The sequence below is a fragment of the Microtus pennsylvanicus genome, chromosome 15, assembly GCF_037038515.1.
Source record: "Microtus pennsylvanicus isolate mMicPen1 chromosome 15, mMicPen1.hap1, whole genome shotgun sequence".
NCBI lineage: Eukaryota > Metazoa > Chordata > Mammalia > Rodentia > Cricetidae > Microtus > Microtus pennsylvanicus.
The window spans coordinates 36,396,473-36,413,145 of record NC_134593.1 but is presented as its reverse complement, the minus strand read 5'-3'; the positions used below and the strand labels follow the sequence as shown (position 1 = coordinate 36,413,145).

The 16,673-nt window shown below is 46.3% G+C and overlaps 1 protein-coding gene across 5 annotated transcripts in view; it reads right to left on the bottom strand.

Moving 5' to 3' along the window:
- Window positions 1-16,673, bottom strand: part of Enox1 (ecto-NOX disulfide-thiol exchanger 1) — a 565,092-nt gene that overhangs the window by 35,080 nt on the left and 513,339 nt on the right. For all 5 annotated transcript variants that reach the window (XM_075949640.1, XM_075949644.1, XM_075949642.1 and 2 more), the window contains one exon: window positions 13,834-13,890. In XM_075949640.1, the coding sequence (XP_075805755.1) occupies window positions 13,834-13,890 (57 nt within the window). The remainder of the gene's footprint in view (window positions 1-13,833; window positions 13,891-16,673) is intronic.

Genomic DNA, 16,673 nt, shown 5'->3' with positions numbered 1-16,673 from the left:
AATATGAGCAACACTAAATGAACCAGCAGTGTTTCATACATGTACATGTAACAAAAGTAATTAAAGAATAAAAGGTCATGGATTTAAGAAGGAACTGGGGGCAGGGGGTGTGGGAAGAGTTGAGGGTAAGAAAAAGAGAAGCAACATGACGTAAATACAGTGTTCATACATGTAGGGCCTTGGTTGATGTGACGTGCCAGACTTTGTTGACTCCCCATGGGAAGCCTTCCCCTTTCTGAGGAGTGGGTGGGGTGGGGGAAGGGTAGAACAGGAGGAGGGGAGGGAGTGGAAATGGGGATAGCTATGTAAAATGAGAAAAGATTTTATTTAAAAAAATCCTAATAAAAAGGAAAGAAAAAACAAATTCCCTTGCATAATCATTTAAAAAAAGAAAGAAAGAGAAAAACAAAAAGAAACCCTGAAGTCTCCCTGGTTTCTGGATCTTGGCCTTGCCAGTGCGAAAGGTCATGGGTGCTCTCTTACCTGCATCCTTCTCCAGCAGCCTTTTTTTTTTTAATATTTATTTATTTATTATGTATACAATATTCTGTCTGTGTGTATGCTGCAGGCCAGAAGAGGGCACCAGATCCCATTACAGATGGTTGTGAGCCACCATGTGGTTGCCGGGAATTGAACTCAGGACCTTTGAAAGAGCAGGCAATGCTCTTAACCTCTGAGCCATCTCTCCAGCCCCTCCAGCAGCCTTTTATATAGTGCATCAGCCCAGGGTGAGCCCCAGGGGCCCAGAAGGTGCCAGTGTCAGAGAGGTGACGGGAGAGGAGACAGCTGGGTTGCCGCCCTCAGCCAAGATGCCGCAAGTCGTCTCAGCCTGACCATATTTGATATTCGTGACATTCCACCTCAGTGGAGCTGGCTGGATCCGCAGCACGGCATCATGTCTGTGGGCAGTTCCAAGAACTCTGTTCTCGAAGCTTTCCCACAGTAGTGATTAAAGGAGGAGAGAATGGCCGCACAGCCTGAGAAGCACAGTCTAGAGAACTGCAGGGAAAGACTGGGGTTTAGGCGTCTGACCCACAGACAGCAGTGTCCTGATGACTTTAAGACCACCTTAATTCCTACTTTCTCAACAGACACGTACACGGGCTTATTAGAAGCACCCTACAAATAGGAACCCGTCTAATTCTCATTGAAACCCTATGAAAAGCTGAGGCAAGAGAATCATGAGTTCAAGTCCAGGAAGAACTTGACACATTAAACAAGACAAACCTAATGTATGAGGTCGGGGGCTACATTCCTGCGTCATAGACGAGCAAGATCTGGCATAAAAAAAGGGAAGGACTCGGAGAAGGTGATTAGGAAGAAGTTGACACAGAATTTGAGCCCGTACTGTCTCATTTCAAGTCTTAACCGCTGGGCTGTGTGTCGCTGCCATTTTCGAATGCCCTGTCATCGCCCATTGCTATCTTTTCCAACTGAAAATTTGTCTGTGAGATGAATGCTGAGTGCTGAGGAGACGCTGAGACAGTCCCCTACTGAGGGCCGGTCAGTACTGGATGACTGGGGAGCCAGTGGGGTCTCTAGGGAAGTCCAGTCACTGGTGATTACAGCACAGTCACGGAACAAAGGGGTCATAAGGCCATAAGGCACCTGGAGGGTAGCTGGGATGCAGTCTCAGCAGGGACTGCCTGCCTGCTGTTCTTCGGTAGGGAAGGACTTTCAGGGGAACTGTGTGACTTCTAACTTCAGTGTGTGGGGGCTTAGCAGAGCGTGGATGGACAAGTCAGCCATATAGATTCTGTTGGTTTGGACAGTACCCAGAGGGAAGGTGAGGCCAAAGTGAACTCTAAGAGAACAAGGGAAAGCCATGTGCAGGATTGGCTGGGCAGGCGAAGAGGCAGAGAGACCCATGGTTCAGATCCAGCCATACTCTGAACATTATGTATGATGGAAGAATCTCTGATGGCTAAGGGAGGAAGGAGGGTGTGGAAGCTGCTGTGAAGGAAGAATAGGCAGGTGCTGTGTGGGAATCGGGACTCTGAGGAAGGAGGAACTAGTTAACATATGAGCCAGTCTTGTTGGTTAACAGATAACGACCCCAGGATGAGACATCATAGAGAAGCTGATAAAACAGGAAAGGTTGGACTTAAGATCTTGGAAAGGCAGCTGAGAAGATGGAAGCCAAGCATGGGAAGCACTGGGGTGCAAACACCTCCCCCGGATCACTTTTGTGTTGCTACTCCGCTCTCTTGTCCTAACGCACACTTGCTGTCTGCTAGAGGTAGAAGCAGAATTACAGTGGCAGTCTCAAACACAGACCCACCAGGACTCGGGATGCTCACTCTGCCTTTCTATTCACTGCAGCACCAACCTGGTACTGAGTATAGTGCTGTCTGTGCAGCCATGACCATTTCTTTCTGGCCCTTTGGTGGTATTTGCGGACTGAATGTGATAACATCTACACAGAGAGGATAAGCTGTATGGGAGATGCAGACCAGCCATTGTGGGAATTTGGTCAGTACCCCTGCGCTAAGGTGAGCTACATGAAGTCTACAGGGACAAAGTGGCAAAACACAATGCAACCACTCTGGATCTTCTGCTTCCTTCAGACCCACAAAAGCTTCCACTGCTCCATCAAGTGGAACCAAGTTTCTCTCCCTTTTTTTTAGCCAGATGTAAAGAAGTTAATTCTTAGGTACTATCTATTATGAATGCTTTCAATGATTGTAAATATTAACTTACATTGCAAGCAAGCTTTAAAAAGATCAAGCTAGCTTTCCCTTTTTTTAAATGTAAAGCAGAAGAAATTTCTTCATTTAGTTTTACTCTTTATGACAGCTATTAACTTTCTCCTTATGAATATTGTATAGAAAAATTAAAAGAAAGTAAAAGCATGGAAATTTCACTACAGAGATAAAAACGCTGTTAGTTTGAAGTATTTTTTTTAAATATATTTTACATCTAACCTTCTTCCTACAAGTAGTCTGTGCTTCACCATTGTCCCAATCACACTCTGAAAGGAGGACCCCCCCCCCACTCCCGTCCGTCTTTCCATCTTTGCACCCTGGTGTCTGACACAAAGCCTTCTGTCATGGTGGCTGCTTAGCACACAGCTATAGGATGAAATGACATGGAGACCCAGTCAATTCCAATCAGACGAAACTGAATGGAGGGCCTCAACTGTCTTCACTGTCCTCAGTCCAGACGTTGTTGGATTTTGCTGCTACTTAAACAAGAGTACAGTTAGGAATCAACAGACTTGATTGGTTTGAAAGAAACCATCCCAATCTGGAGAAAAAGTAAGCGGTGGTTGTACCACAACCGGCCCCATCTAACCAGGGCCTTCCAAGTCCCTGGGACAAAGGATAGAGAGAATGTGGTGGGCACATTGCTGGCCACTGGGAGTGTGGGGAGTCACAGCATGGTACTGTCCTCTTGGACATGGCCCATTGTGGCCAGGCAGGCATTATTGCTGATCAGTTCTCATGTGGGGGGAAAAACCCTTCACATATGCCTCAGAAACAGGAAAATCCATGACAAACAACACACACTTTGATAGGAAAGAGGAATTTCAATCTCCTAACATGTCTCATTAAATACTAGACACATGGCTGCTGCTTGGGCCAGGGCTTAATTGCGGCCATCACAGTTCACAACATGCTCAAGGGGTGGTCTCCAGTCAATTAAACGACTTCTTTGGCAAAGCTTTGTGACCGCCATGTTAACTAAAAATGGTAAAAAAAAAAAAAAAAAAAAGGAAAAAGAAAAAAAAAGAATTTTAAAAATAGTTTCCTTTTTACTCCAAGCTTCCACGCACTCTTTAAATGAAGCAGCAGCATTTCATTCTGTTTTACAATATGCCACAATGGTAGACGTTACCAAGTGAAAAATACACTTGTGCTGAAAAATAGGTGTGCATTACTCTCCGCACCGCCGGATTGACACGGGTCCATATACTTCACAGTCTGAAAAGGCACTGGCATGAGAAATTGCCTTCCCCATAAAAACTGAGCAGCAAGAAGAAGAAACTAAAGTGGAATGCTTTCTCTAACGTATGTATGTGCAGCCAGAATTAGTCGGGCTGATTTATCTTGCATGATCCTGACTCTATTGCTGGTGAAGATTAATCGTATTATGGCATTCTTGGCATGCTATTTTCTCAGTTCATTTCTCAGTATGACATTTCTTATTTTTCCCTGCTACAATGCATTCACTATCATAATTTTCACCTGCTGAGTTTATATTACTAATGATATTATTAAAACTTAGAGGGGTCTTTTTTTGACCTTTATCATGGTAAATTAGGTCACGAGGATAGATGGGATACAATCTGATGAATGGGAAAGACGGACATCTGATTGGGATGAAAGTGGACCAAGGTTCCACCTGTCTGCCTGGCACACCGTGACGCTCGGCCAGCACTAAATACCCGACTTCCCAATGCGCCCCAACCCAACTCACTCCTTGCTGCCTTCTCGCAGATGTCATATATGAGAACTATTTCAAGCACTGAGTGTTTGGGATGGCCACAGAATGGAAGGTGAAGGATGCAGATTTTGATACAGTAACGCAAATACTGGTGAACGGCGGTGTTACTCATAGCTCTTGCAGAGAGCTTGGTGGATGACAGGTGCTGTGAACTAGTAAACTGAGGCACAAATCAGCTGATGTTCACACATCTGGAAAGTAGTAGTAGTACCAAGGTTGAGCCCAGGAACTCAGACTGTATTGCCCTGTCTGCCCCCTCTCAGAGAGTCAGCTCTACTCTGTGTGTGCTAAGACCCTAGGCTAAGTGCTTTGTCCTCTGTGCGTGTGTGTGTGTGTGTGTGTGTGTGTGTGTGTGTGTTGGGAGGCATTTGGCATTCTCTCTTCCATGGCTTGCCGTTTTAGTTACTGGACTGTGCTCTACCTGAGGGTAGCGTCTGCTACACTCCAATGGTTGGCCCGTGGGCTTAGATGGGCCTCCTCAGAAGGGGTCAGTCATGGGGATGCCAATAATCTGCATTATCTCCATGGCTATCACTTCTTCCGTACCAGATTTTGGCAATTCCAGACTGTATGCTTCCTTATTGGAGTTCTGCAGAAGCAAAGCTGAATCTTTGGGCTACACGTCTGCATTACTGAGAAAGTTGGAGCCCTCAGCTTCATTTGACTGAGTTTATTGAGCTTCCCTGACTCTTTATTTACCAGTTATTTATTGGGAATCTATTATAATGGCAGGCTTGAGTTAGACAATACGGTGTAAAGATGATTGATAGTGGTTCCTGCTCTCTCGGTGTGTAAGAGTGGAGAAGAGGGTCAAACATGTACGATAAGTCAACACACAGTGTGGTAGAAAGAGGCCCAGAGTGGCATCTGTTTAGCCTGGCCTTGGCTGAATACTAGGTGGCACTGTTATCAAAGTGGCCTGCAGACTGGTAGTATTTGCTGAGCATCTGTGAGGTCCTATGTTCGATTCTCAGCTCGGTAAGGGGGGCGGGGGGAAGAAAGCCAAAAAATAATGCAGTTTCTCAGGCCCTGGCCTGAATCTACCTAATCAGATACACTGGGGTCCAATGCCCTCTGTTTTAGATAGCTCTCTGGCTGTGTTGCTTCCTAATGGTTGAGACCTACTACCCTGGAAAATAAGGTTCACACGCAGGGTTTGGGGGCAGACATTGAGAGAAGAGCTTGGTCACATGACTTCCATGTCTATCACCAATACCAAAACCAAGAGAAACCAAACAACAGCAGCCTCAGCAATAGTCACATGAGTGCAACAATTAACGAAGAAAAGAGACCAGGTTAAAAATCCAGAAAACAAGATGCTTGGATGGGGTGACCCTTACCCACCTCAATTCTTACTTCCATAGTCTACAGGACCCTTTTAGTTAACTGCAATGATATCTTTATAGTCACCAGCGGAAAATCCACAGAAAGAAGGGTTTGCCTCCGTTATCTAGCTAGGCCAAACAGGCACCCAGTGCAGAGGAGGCTGTGGAAAGACCACGTCGGTTCCAGCATCAGTCAGTAGGTATTACAAACATACCACCTCCACAGGCTCACGGCTGAGGTTGTCTCTGAAGAGGGTAAATCAGGAATTAGAGGGATGGATGCTTGGGCTGGGGATAAGCCTATCAGATCTGGCCTACTCAACATGGCTCGAAGGGCGATGGAATACTATGGGGACACTCTGGGCATCTGTCACTGACTTGGGATGACCATGTAGGGGAAGGCCACAAGCTATGGGTATTGAACCAGGCTTAAACACAGGTGAGATTTGCAATGCAAGCAAAACGGGTGACATGATAGATGGAGCAAGCGGAATTATCAATAAAAAAATCTAATTATTTAGAATTTTTAATGAATGGTTCACCTAGCCGAATCTGACCTGTTGATTAAAGCCATTCATTCAGGATAGCAGGCCAATGGTAATTCTGTTCTGAGCAAGGGACCAATTTGAACATTGTCTTATTAAAAGGTTCAGAGCTGGCATGCATGTGGTGGGCTTAGGGTGTGGGAGGTAGAGGATTAGATTGATGTGGACATCAGGTTTTAAGGCTGCACTCACAGACCTTCTTCATAGTTTCAAATCTTCATTCCCAAAGCTGGCGTGGCGAGGAATTGCCTGTGCAGATTAGATTCTGTGAGCCTCATAAATGTAAGTGGCTCATCAGCATACATGGACCAGTCTGGAAATGGTCCAGACAGAAAAAGCCACTCTGTAATCCTCCAGAGATGCTGACATAAGAGAAATGACGTGACGCTGAGCTATCAGGCCATGGCCCTCACCGCAAGGGCAATTTCAGGGACAGGGAGGGTCAAGGCATGGAGGATTGGGAAGATGGGGTGGGGGACAAGATAAGACAGAATAGAAATTTGAAAAAAAAAATCGATGGAGAGTTCCGTGGTTGGTGAAATGCTTTAAGAGATTACTGTGGGGTTTAAGAGATGGTCTATCATGTACCTGGGCAAAGAGGCTGGTCAGGAGACTCATCCTATATTCACAGGAGGAGGTTGTTCAGAGAGGATGACAGGCCAAGACCCCTCTGAACACACCATGGACATCACTTTAAAATGTAACAAAGCATGTTGCTGTCTCTTTCTTTGGACAACCTTCCCTCCGAAGCTTTGGCTGGCCCCACCCGGGGCCTGCAGGGGATTCACAAGACGTGCTTTGTTAAGGTTCTGAAGCTTAAGAACCATCAGCTTGAGGTTTACAACCTTCTTGAAGATTTGATGAAAACACTCCATCTGGCGCTAAGCTCTTCCGGTCTCCCAGGATGTCCGGGACAGAGGGTGGATGAAGTAGTGCCTGCAAACTCACATCCCAGATAGGCCTTGGGGAGGGCTTCGGGAGGGGAGTCCAAGGCTGAGCAGAGAAGGCTGGAAGGAGGCTTGGGACACACTTCTTTCCATGGTGGGCAATTTAGAAATATTTAGGAATATCCTTCCAAGCTGTAGTTCTCTAGTGTCTTCTGTGAAGCCCAGCGGTGATTCTGTCTGGGGGACTGAACCTCTTGCCTTGCATTTAACAGCTTTTTCTTTGGTCTAACTTCCCATGGAGTCTGGATGGTGATGTAGCCACAATCGCACCTTTGTGGTGGAGACAGATCTCACAGCTGGAGTTGGCCGGGTGCCACGATATGGCAGCCGCTGTTGCTCTGCTGCCGGCCAGGGTAGATTCAGAAGGGCTGCTGGATGGCAGAAAGCAGTGAGCAGGAAGTGATTTCTGAGAGGTCTTTATGGTCTTTGCCACGTTTCCCTTCTCATTCTTCCCACCACAGTACCTACTGGTTTTCTTTATTACCTGCCTACACCTTTCCTGAATGGAATGTCCTAATCCTGTGAGTCATTTCGAAACATAATGGATGAGGTCAGAGCTGAACAGAGAGAAATAGCCGATAATCGGGCGTCTGAGGAAAATCAGGCTGTGCTCAGCAGGAAGTCCACATGAAGACGAATGTCAAGGATGGGAGTTTGTTGAACAATCCATCATGGTGGCCGCGTTCCTTACCTTTCATTTCCTGGTCTTAAGGGGTTAGCAGAAACTGAGTGACGGAGCACACTAAAGAGCATGTACTATTCTAAGTAATAATGCAGACAGCCAGAAAGCGCCGCGACTCCTGAGTAACATCCGGAGCTAAAGAAAGTGGTCTAGCCTGCTGCCGTACCTTGCTCCTCACTGGTTTCAGACACTGATTCTGGCAGCTCCCTATGGTCTCCGTGAGACTCCAAACCCATCCTCTGCTTTGGTCCACCTTTTGGCTCCTGGACCTGCTTACAAATGCTTCCTATGCTCCATTCGGTTTTACTGAGGAAGTCAGGCGGCGGCAAGAATGCATGGGAGGGAAGAATCCTGTGACTGAGTTTCCTTGGTTTGTGAGGCTGTGAAACATAACACCCGCCTTCGAGTCCCGGCTATGCAGGATGCATACGCACCTCCTGTTGACGCTTTAGAGCCTACAGGGACCATCATCCTGAGTGACGGCTTGACTTTCTACTTGAGTTAGAATGCGCCGTTCTTTGCATGAGTCATTCTGCCTTGCTTCACTTACACTATGGACAGAGTGGACAGGCCCGCTGGGGTGGTGGCTCAATTCCATTAGCCTTGGTCTGCAGTCCACACAGAGCATGGGCTCTGCACTTTCAGGCCACGAAGGCGGCCAGCCTGCAGCACACAACTCCAAATAGCATATCTAAGTATTGTTCTTCTGAATTATTTATGAAGTATATGTGATTGCCTTTCTCTTCAAAGTGCAAATACTCTCCCTTCAGAACTCTTTTCCTCTCCTGTTGAGGAGCACAGCACGGCCTCTGTGAGATAATACCCAGATAGTACTTGGAGCTGTTTACTTAATCACTTGCCAAGAAAAGGGTGATCTTTAATCTTTTTTAGAGAATCAGTGGTTCTCCTTTTAGCCCTAAATACCAACCCAGCACCAAAGTTTCCATTTGTAAAGTGCTTAGATGATGGTTGAATCAACAAATACATTGTTCTAGGACATTAACTGCACACTATCTAAGACAGCAAAAACCAAGTCCCACAGCAGAGACGATGAAATAGAGTACATCAGGAGGACGGAATATTAGATCATCACTAAAAATCACATCAAGAAAATATATTTAATAATATGGGGGAAATACCTGTGATTCGTGAACAAAAAAAAAATCCAGGCTATAAAAAAATTGACAGCACAATGTGCTTTAGATCCTGTTAAAATGAATATACCTGGATGGAGTGCCAACGGAGAAAATACGCAAAGTGGAAACACACTGTGACCGCTAATATCGCAGGGGATCATCTTTTCCCTTATGGTTTTTGGCATTTCCAAGGGTTCTCCAAGAAGTAAACAACCCTTTAAGACAGTGGTCTCCATGTTTTATTGATGTTTGTGTACAGACCGTAAAAGTTATCCATCTTCCTCTAAAGGGTCTCACTCCTCAAACACTTGCCACATTCGCCTTTACAACAGGAAGGATGACCAGCACACTCTGTCTTCAGAGAGGCTGGGGCTTTCCTCGTGGCTTTCCACACGCAGGCAAGTATCTACAGGCATGAATGACCACTTCCCACAGTGTGAAATTTATTACCTTTCCTGCCTTCTCTACTCTGGCCAAAGGGAAGAGGGACTTTCAGCTCTCCTTACTCAGCCTGCCGACATGACTAAACATGTCCAAATCTGGCTGTGTATTCCAGATCCAGTGTGCAGCTCAGAAGGGCAAGGTGAGAGTCTACATCTCTCCCTCACTGGCCTCAAGACTGGCAGAAACTAAGGGTTACGAATATCACTATTGACACCTAAGATTCTAAGTAGTAAAAGTAAGCCTCTATAGAGAACCATGTCTCTCAAGTAACATACTGAGCCAAAAAGAAGCAGTCCTTCCCGGTGGGCCATTGGCGACCTACTGTCAAGCTCCAGCTTCAGGCTCCAGCTGTGGAAAGCCACCGCCAATGGGCAGTGTCGTGCCTGGGTAGAAAACTATTCTTCATAGAACAGAACGGCTGCTGAGAGTTGGCGCTTCCCACCCTCAACATCAGCACCCTGTCCAGTCCTCTCTAGGAGGTCTGCACTATGCTGGCTTGGAGAGGTGGTGTGCCAACAGAGTCCCTTCTATCACCAGTCTCAAGGACATTGGGATGACACATGTGAGTTTGGGGAGGACTGTGGGTGTTCTAGAAAACAGCAAGCCCCACAGTCACCTGCCCGCAGAAAGTGTGGAGCCACTGGACAAGGGTTTCTGGTGAACGGACAGACAGGAAGCGAAGTAAGATCATCAGAAGAATGGTGGAAGGAGAAGCCGGGTCTGAGAGGGAGTGTCTGGCCTGTGAACAGGGTCAGATGCATAGCACAGGTAATGGCGGTCTGTGATGAATCCATCCACTATCTCCATTTCAGCATCTACAGAGCGAGGGTGGCCTAGGCACTTAGGAATCTGGGTCCACCTCTCCCTGAAGGGGAGTCACAGCACTTAGTTCTGCTCCATTTGCGCTTCTCTAGGGTTTTAAAGCTGTGTAGGATTTATCAGATATTGCTGGGTCCTCCCTCCTTCCATGGGGAAGGTCCTTCCAATAAAGGTCCTGCCTCCAGAGTGACCCGAGTCCCACCATTGCCACAGGGGTATTGGCCTGAAGACGCAGGTACATGAACAGGGAGTCAATGTTCTCTTGCTGTGTGTGTGTGTGTGTGTGTGTATGTGCGTGCGCGCGTGTACACGTGCATGCGTGTGAATGTGTGTGTGTCTTCATTTCACATACTCCACAGCCTAACACAGCACACATGGTAGATAAAGCTTGAGCTCTACTGATACCTAACACATAATGACCACGTCAGTATTGGCCAGGAAACCACAATAGTCCTACAAGGTAGGCAAGATATTATTTTCATTTCAGAGGCAAGAAAACAGGCTCAGGGCACCACTCGGTGGCACTCGGGCACTCAGTGGCAGAGCCAGCCAGGGTCGAAACAGCTTAGCACCTGGATCTGCTGCTTGCCCTACACTCTGCTTCCTCCTCCTAAGAACATCTGTGGTTTACTGAGTAAGAACAGAATGGCAGGGTGCACGGGAACACAAACTAGGGGGCTCGACGGGCCGAGGGCAGCAAAGGATGGCCAGAAAGCAGCTGCCGGGAAACTAGAGAGGAGTCACAGTGTCCTGCTAGGGTCAGACCTCACTGGAACGTGACAGAGCTCTCAGCATGAAAGGGCAGGGTAGGTGAAAAGTCCTTCTCCATCTCTGTTCTCTCCCCAGATTAAGACCCAGGTCCCCAGAGGCCAGGCCACTATGAAAAGAATGGAATTCAACCTGAGCTGTTCTTTCCCTTGAGACTATGACCCCATTTTCCCAAGGGAGTTGTTTATTCTTAATTGCTTAGGGACACAGTATATACATGCTTATTGGGTTTTTACCCAAATCAAGACACCCTGAAACTAGAAAATGGGCTGGACACTCATAGGACCTTCCTCATACACACAATTAAAACCCGACGGTTAACGATGGCTTTCTGCCACTGTGCTAACCCTGAAGACGGCTCCTTGTGCCGTATCTCTTCCACCCTCTCCTAACATCTTGGCTCTGACAGGTTTAAAGACAGCCCCGAGGATTTACTTTCTTAAGGAGACAGCGTGAAAAACCGAGCAGTCCTTTTTCTTTTGTGTTTTGTTTTATCGTCGGGTGGGAACGGTGTTGTGCTTGACAGCAGTAACCTTCAACATCGCCCGTTAAACCTCTCCACAGATGGCCAATGATTTCTTTCACCTCCACCTGGGAGGGAGCCGCACTGTGTAAACAGAGGCCTGTGGGTGGCAGCTCCTCTGGAACAGAGAAGGGGATCAGAGGGAAAGTGTGCATGGGAACCACACAGACCAAGTCTCTCCGCATGCTGCAGGCTTCTGCGGCCACTGTGTGTCATACCTCCTTACGGCTCCTGCACCTCTCCCACTCTCGGTCCAGACACAGACATGCATGTTAGGATAACGGGCATACAGATGTGGAGGGGTCACCGAGAAGATACAAGATGAGAACAGATCCCTTTCTTTAAGATTTTGATATCTCTTACACATAACTGCCAGGGACCAGGCGAGGAACACGGCAGGCCTGGGGATCTGAGAGAGCTTGAGGATGGAAATCAAGGGGAAATTTGTAGCTTTGATTGGCAGGAAAGAAAGTGGGGTCTGGAAGAAATGAGGTATATAAAGATGTTGGAATTAAGGCCAGCGTTAAAAGTTGGGTACATATGAAAGACTGGCCTTGCCTATCTGCCACCAGCATACCCAGATCCAAATACATTGATACTATGGAAAACTGGCAAGTGTGGGCTAAACTGTGCAAGTTCTCTCAGACAGCTAGGCTTTGAAACTGACCTGTTTGGCGTTGAAGTAATTTTAAATTACCCTGGGCACATACTAATAGAGCGGCTGATATGGGCACAGGTGTGTCTCTTTTAAGGGCATATCCATTTTAACATGCCAGGCCAGGTGCTGGCCAGTCTGTTGGTGCTCAATACAATGCAAAAGCAGTGACTAAGTGACAAGCTTATCATAAGCTGGGTGGTAACACTAAAGCCTAACTCAGAGACAAGACTTGAGTCTTGGAGTGGACTCCTCTTTGTCCTCCAATACTGGTATCGTAGGCACATGTGGCCATGCCATCTTTTGTTTTCATTTATTTGGGTGGTGGCGATTTGAATGACTTGCTTGGGAGCATTCTTACCCACTGGACCATCTCTCCCGGCCAATGATGGGGTTTTAAGGAGAGTTTAGCTATCCTTTTTCCCAGTGAGGGCAAGGAGCTTACGAAGGTCACATAACTTACCAAGATGAGCAGAGTAAGCAGCAGAAGCCTGGGTTTTGAACTGTATCTCACCTGAGCTGCCTCACTCTTTTGAATGGATTACAGCCTGTGCTCCTGCGTTCCTTGGCCTGAGTGTAAGTTCACTGAGAGCAGACAGCATGCCTGAGGGTCCCTGAGTCCCTGCCCATTCCCCATCAACATGGGGAGCGCTCCGTCAAGCACCCTACGTTTAAAAGCTACCCGGTAGGAATAGTAAGTAATTACAGCGAGGGAGATCTGGGCACTATGATTATTAGGCTTTGTGCTGCATATAATTAAAACAAGAGTGAACATGAAATATATAATTTCTTCTAGCTCTGGCTTAATCAGGCATTCATTACCATGTCTGATTTGGTGTTCTGTGAAAAGGACTGCTTAGTAGGCATTTCCTCTGAGGAAGCTAATCAAATACAAAACAGAGATCAGAAAGGGTGGCGAGAAGAAAGACACCAAGCACGCAGAGGGGCAGTTCTCAGCAAGGGGCATTACTCCACCTGAGGTACAACTTTCGGGAGTCTCGAGAAGATAAGAAGATGTAAGAACAGTAAGAGAAGGAAGGCGGCCAACCAGGATCTAGCAGCATCATCCAGATGCACTGTGCTGCTGGGTGAAGCAGAAATCACGGATAGGTGCACTTTTCACGGGTATGCTGGGCATAAAGAGGTGTGCGGAGACCTCTTTAACACATCAATCACTTGCCAGATGTCTTCATTGACAAGCAAATGCCATAGTGACAAAAGCAGAATACAGCTCAGCATGCTGAGTCTTGTCCCGTCTGCTCTCCTGACACATGTTGCTTTGGCAAAACAAAGGTCTGGAGAAAACTCACTGCAATTAGAATTTCTGATGGAGGTTTAAACTGAACCTTTGGGGAACCAAAGGTAATAATGGTGAGTGTCTATCACATCTTATTACCAAAGCTTATATTAGAAATCTGTTGAGCAATCTTGAGCTCCTGAGAGGCAGGGCTCCTGATTTCCCTCACGTTATAAATAGAGTGCCATGCCCCAGGGATTCAACCAACACCAGGATGAAGTGCAAACACCAGGTTGCGGTACCTACATTTGCATCCTCGTGGCTGTGGCCGTTCGTCTCCACCAAGTCCTTGGTACCTTTTAGCTGCAACGGTTAAGAAAAAAAACAAGAGAAGAGAATAAGCAAGCATAGTCACTAAGCATACATCATCCTGTTAACGCGCATACATCTGAGGTTGCATTTTATAAAACTTCTGAGGGCAAACAGATGGAACAGATAATTACAGTGAGTCTTACTGAAGCCAGTTTGTGACCAATATTTTATAAAGCTTGAGGGTTGGCAAAAAAAAAAAAGAAAGAAAAAGAAAGAAAAAAGAAAAGGGATCTTGGTCATTATTTCTTAAGCAAGATTAGAAAGCAGTTCTATAGATATAAGATATAGAAAATTGGTTCTTCAGAATACTAAATGGTTTCATTTCCTGGTGGGATTGCCATTAATTTAAACCCTGCAGTATTTGCAAGTTGCCACCAGCTAATGGATGTTCTGCTAACGATCGCTGGGGAATGATGGGCTTCCAGCCACAGAACGCACTGCAGTCTGCTGTAGATGTCTGGAGGGCAGGGCTGGGATGACTGAACAGTCTGAGTCATTCAAGAGCAGGACTAGGAAGACATCTCTGGTCAGGGAAGTTTTAGAATTAAAATTCGTTTGCAAATGAGATATTTTTGCAGCAGCATCCCCGACCTGCTCAAGAGTAACCGGTTATTGGAGATTTCAGGAAACCTTTGGAATCTATCCTATCCTGACTGGGACTAGACCTGTGGTGACTGAGGACAAAGGACAAGGGAGAGCTGGCCTGGTCTCTGGGTCACCTTTCTTCCCAGTTTGTGATGCTCAGGCAACAAAACCAGCACCTTTCTTTCTGCCCAACAGAAAATATTTGTGGGGAAATAAAATACCTCCGTGCTTGATTCAGAACATTGTTTACTGAATGGTCATTTGTTCGTATTAAAGAGAAAGGATCACTGGGCTTTCAGGATGTCTTCACTTTCATGAGAAAGCCACGCCCAGAGAGGTCTTGTTAAAGGCTCGGTGACCAAGGTTTTGAGGGGGAAGCAGCCGATTATGGATCTAAGGCTGTTCGGTTCACTGTCACATTAATGTTAGCCCGATTAGCCACAACAAAATCGTGTTCCCTCTTTCTTGGGGCTCCATCGTTGTATGCTTGACAATACAAGGGCATGGTGTAATGCAGGACATACTGGAATACGGAAAGGCACAGGCCACAGTGACAGGAACGTTCTGTCAGAGTGTACGAGGAGAGTCTGTAAACACCATCCTCTATTGGCTTAAAATTCCTCACTATGGGATTCCCCTTCTTCCTTTTCAGTGCCCCGTCTGCTCATCTTCCTCTGTCAGGTAATGTGTGCATGTGCAGCCTCCCTGGGCTCAGGTACCCTTGGCGCCGTTCATTTCACATTTCCACTGCAGATGGGAAACGCCCCTTTTTTCTCAGTCATATTTTATAGGTCTTTAGTAGTTCTGGTTGTTCTGAGTTCTTTTCACAGTCTCTCTCTCTCTCTGGAGAGCAGAGTGTGATGCACCACCAGTGGCTGGGATGTACCCTGCATACCCCAGCGAGCCTTCCTTCATACATTCCGTACAACCCATCTCTTTTGATGAGTGGGTTTAGCCCTTAAATCAGAGGGTAGGATTTGCGTCATCTAGAAAAATGGAACAAGCATTCCAGCAAATGTTATCTAAAACACAAAACAAGCCCCCACCCCACCCCAGAACGACAAAAACAAACAAACAAAAACCCAGAAAACCCCTACAGAGACCAGCACAATCACAGAGCTCTGTCTGTGAGGTCCATATTAAATATAAACTTTGCTTTAATGTCATGGGGAGGGTGACAGCGCCATTACGCATCCTAGGAAGGAGGCCACTGTGGACTTCATTAGCCTAAGTTCTCAGCTCCAACTAACAGACCCTGACCCTTGCAGATGCAGCCTGTGCGTGTTATTGAACCTGCATTGATAACAGCTGTATTTAGAAAGGCTTTTCCTCCAGACCTATGAATGTTTATGAACTACCTAAAAATCACCTTCCCTCACAAAGTGCTTCCACTTGCAGTGAAAATGAAATAGTTTTTAAATTCCCAGTCCACTGTGAAGTCACTGAGTGACAGTTGTCTAAAATTTTTCTTTCTTCTTTTATTTTGTTTTTCAAGACAGAGTTTCTCTGCCCTAGAACTCACTCTACAGACCAAACTGGCCTTTAATTCAGAGATCCGCCTGCTTCCTTGTGCTGGGATTAAAGGTGTGTGCCGCCGCTGCCAACCCAAAGCCTCTCCTTTGAAGGTATTTAAATAAAGTTCTTATAAGTATACTTGAGGAACAATTTTAAAACAATCTATATTTTGGTTAAAGAGGGCTGGGCTTGCTATTTGTGTTTCTTGACATGTCTTATTAACATTCATTACTTGTTGCCTGAAAACCAAGGACAGAAACTGGAAAGGACTCCCAGGGTACGCAGGCTTTTTCAGCAGGGACAATGGGGCTTGGCTTTCACTCTGCGGACCCCTCATACGCTACTGTAAGACTAGGCTTCCCCATGCACTGATCAACATCAGGTTCCTCTTCCCTATCGGAGCCAGAAGGAAGCCAGACTGCAAATGAAAATTCTGTGGCTTACTAGGATCAGATAAGGGGCCCGACACAGGAAAGATACATTTTTAATGTCTCTCTGCATCAGCCCCTGCTTATTCCCATGTCTGTAGGAACATCATGGATTATGCTCAACTCATTTTCCTCGCTCTTAGACTGGAGAGAAACAAGCAGCTTCCTTTGAAACATGACTTCACTGCCGGTAGTTTAACATGGTATCAAAAACCATCTGTCTTCTGGAGGAAACAATAACATAAC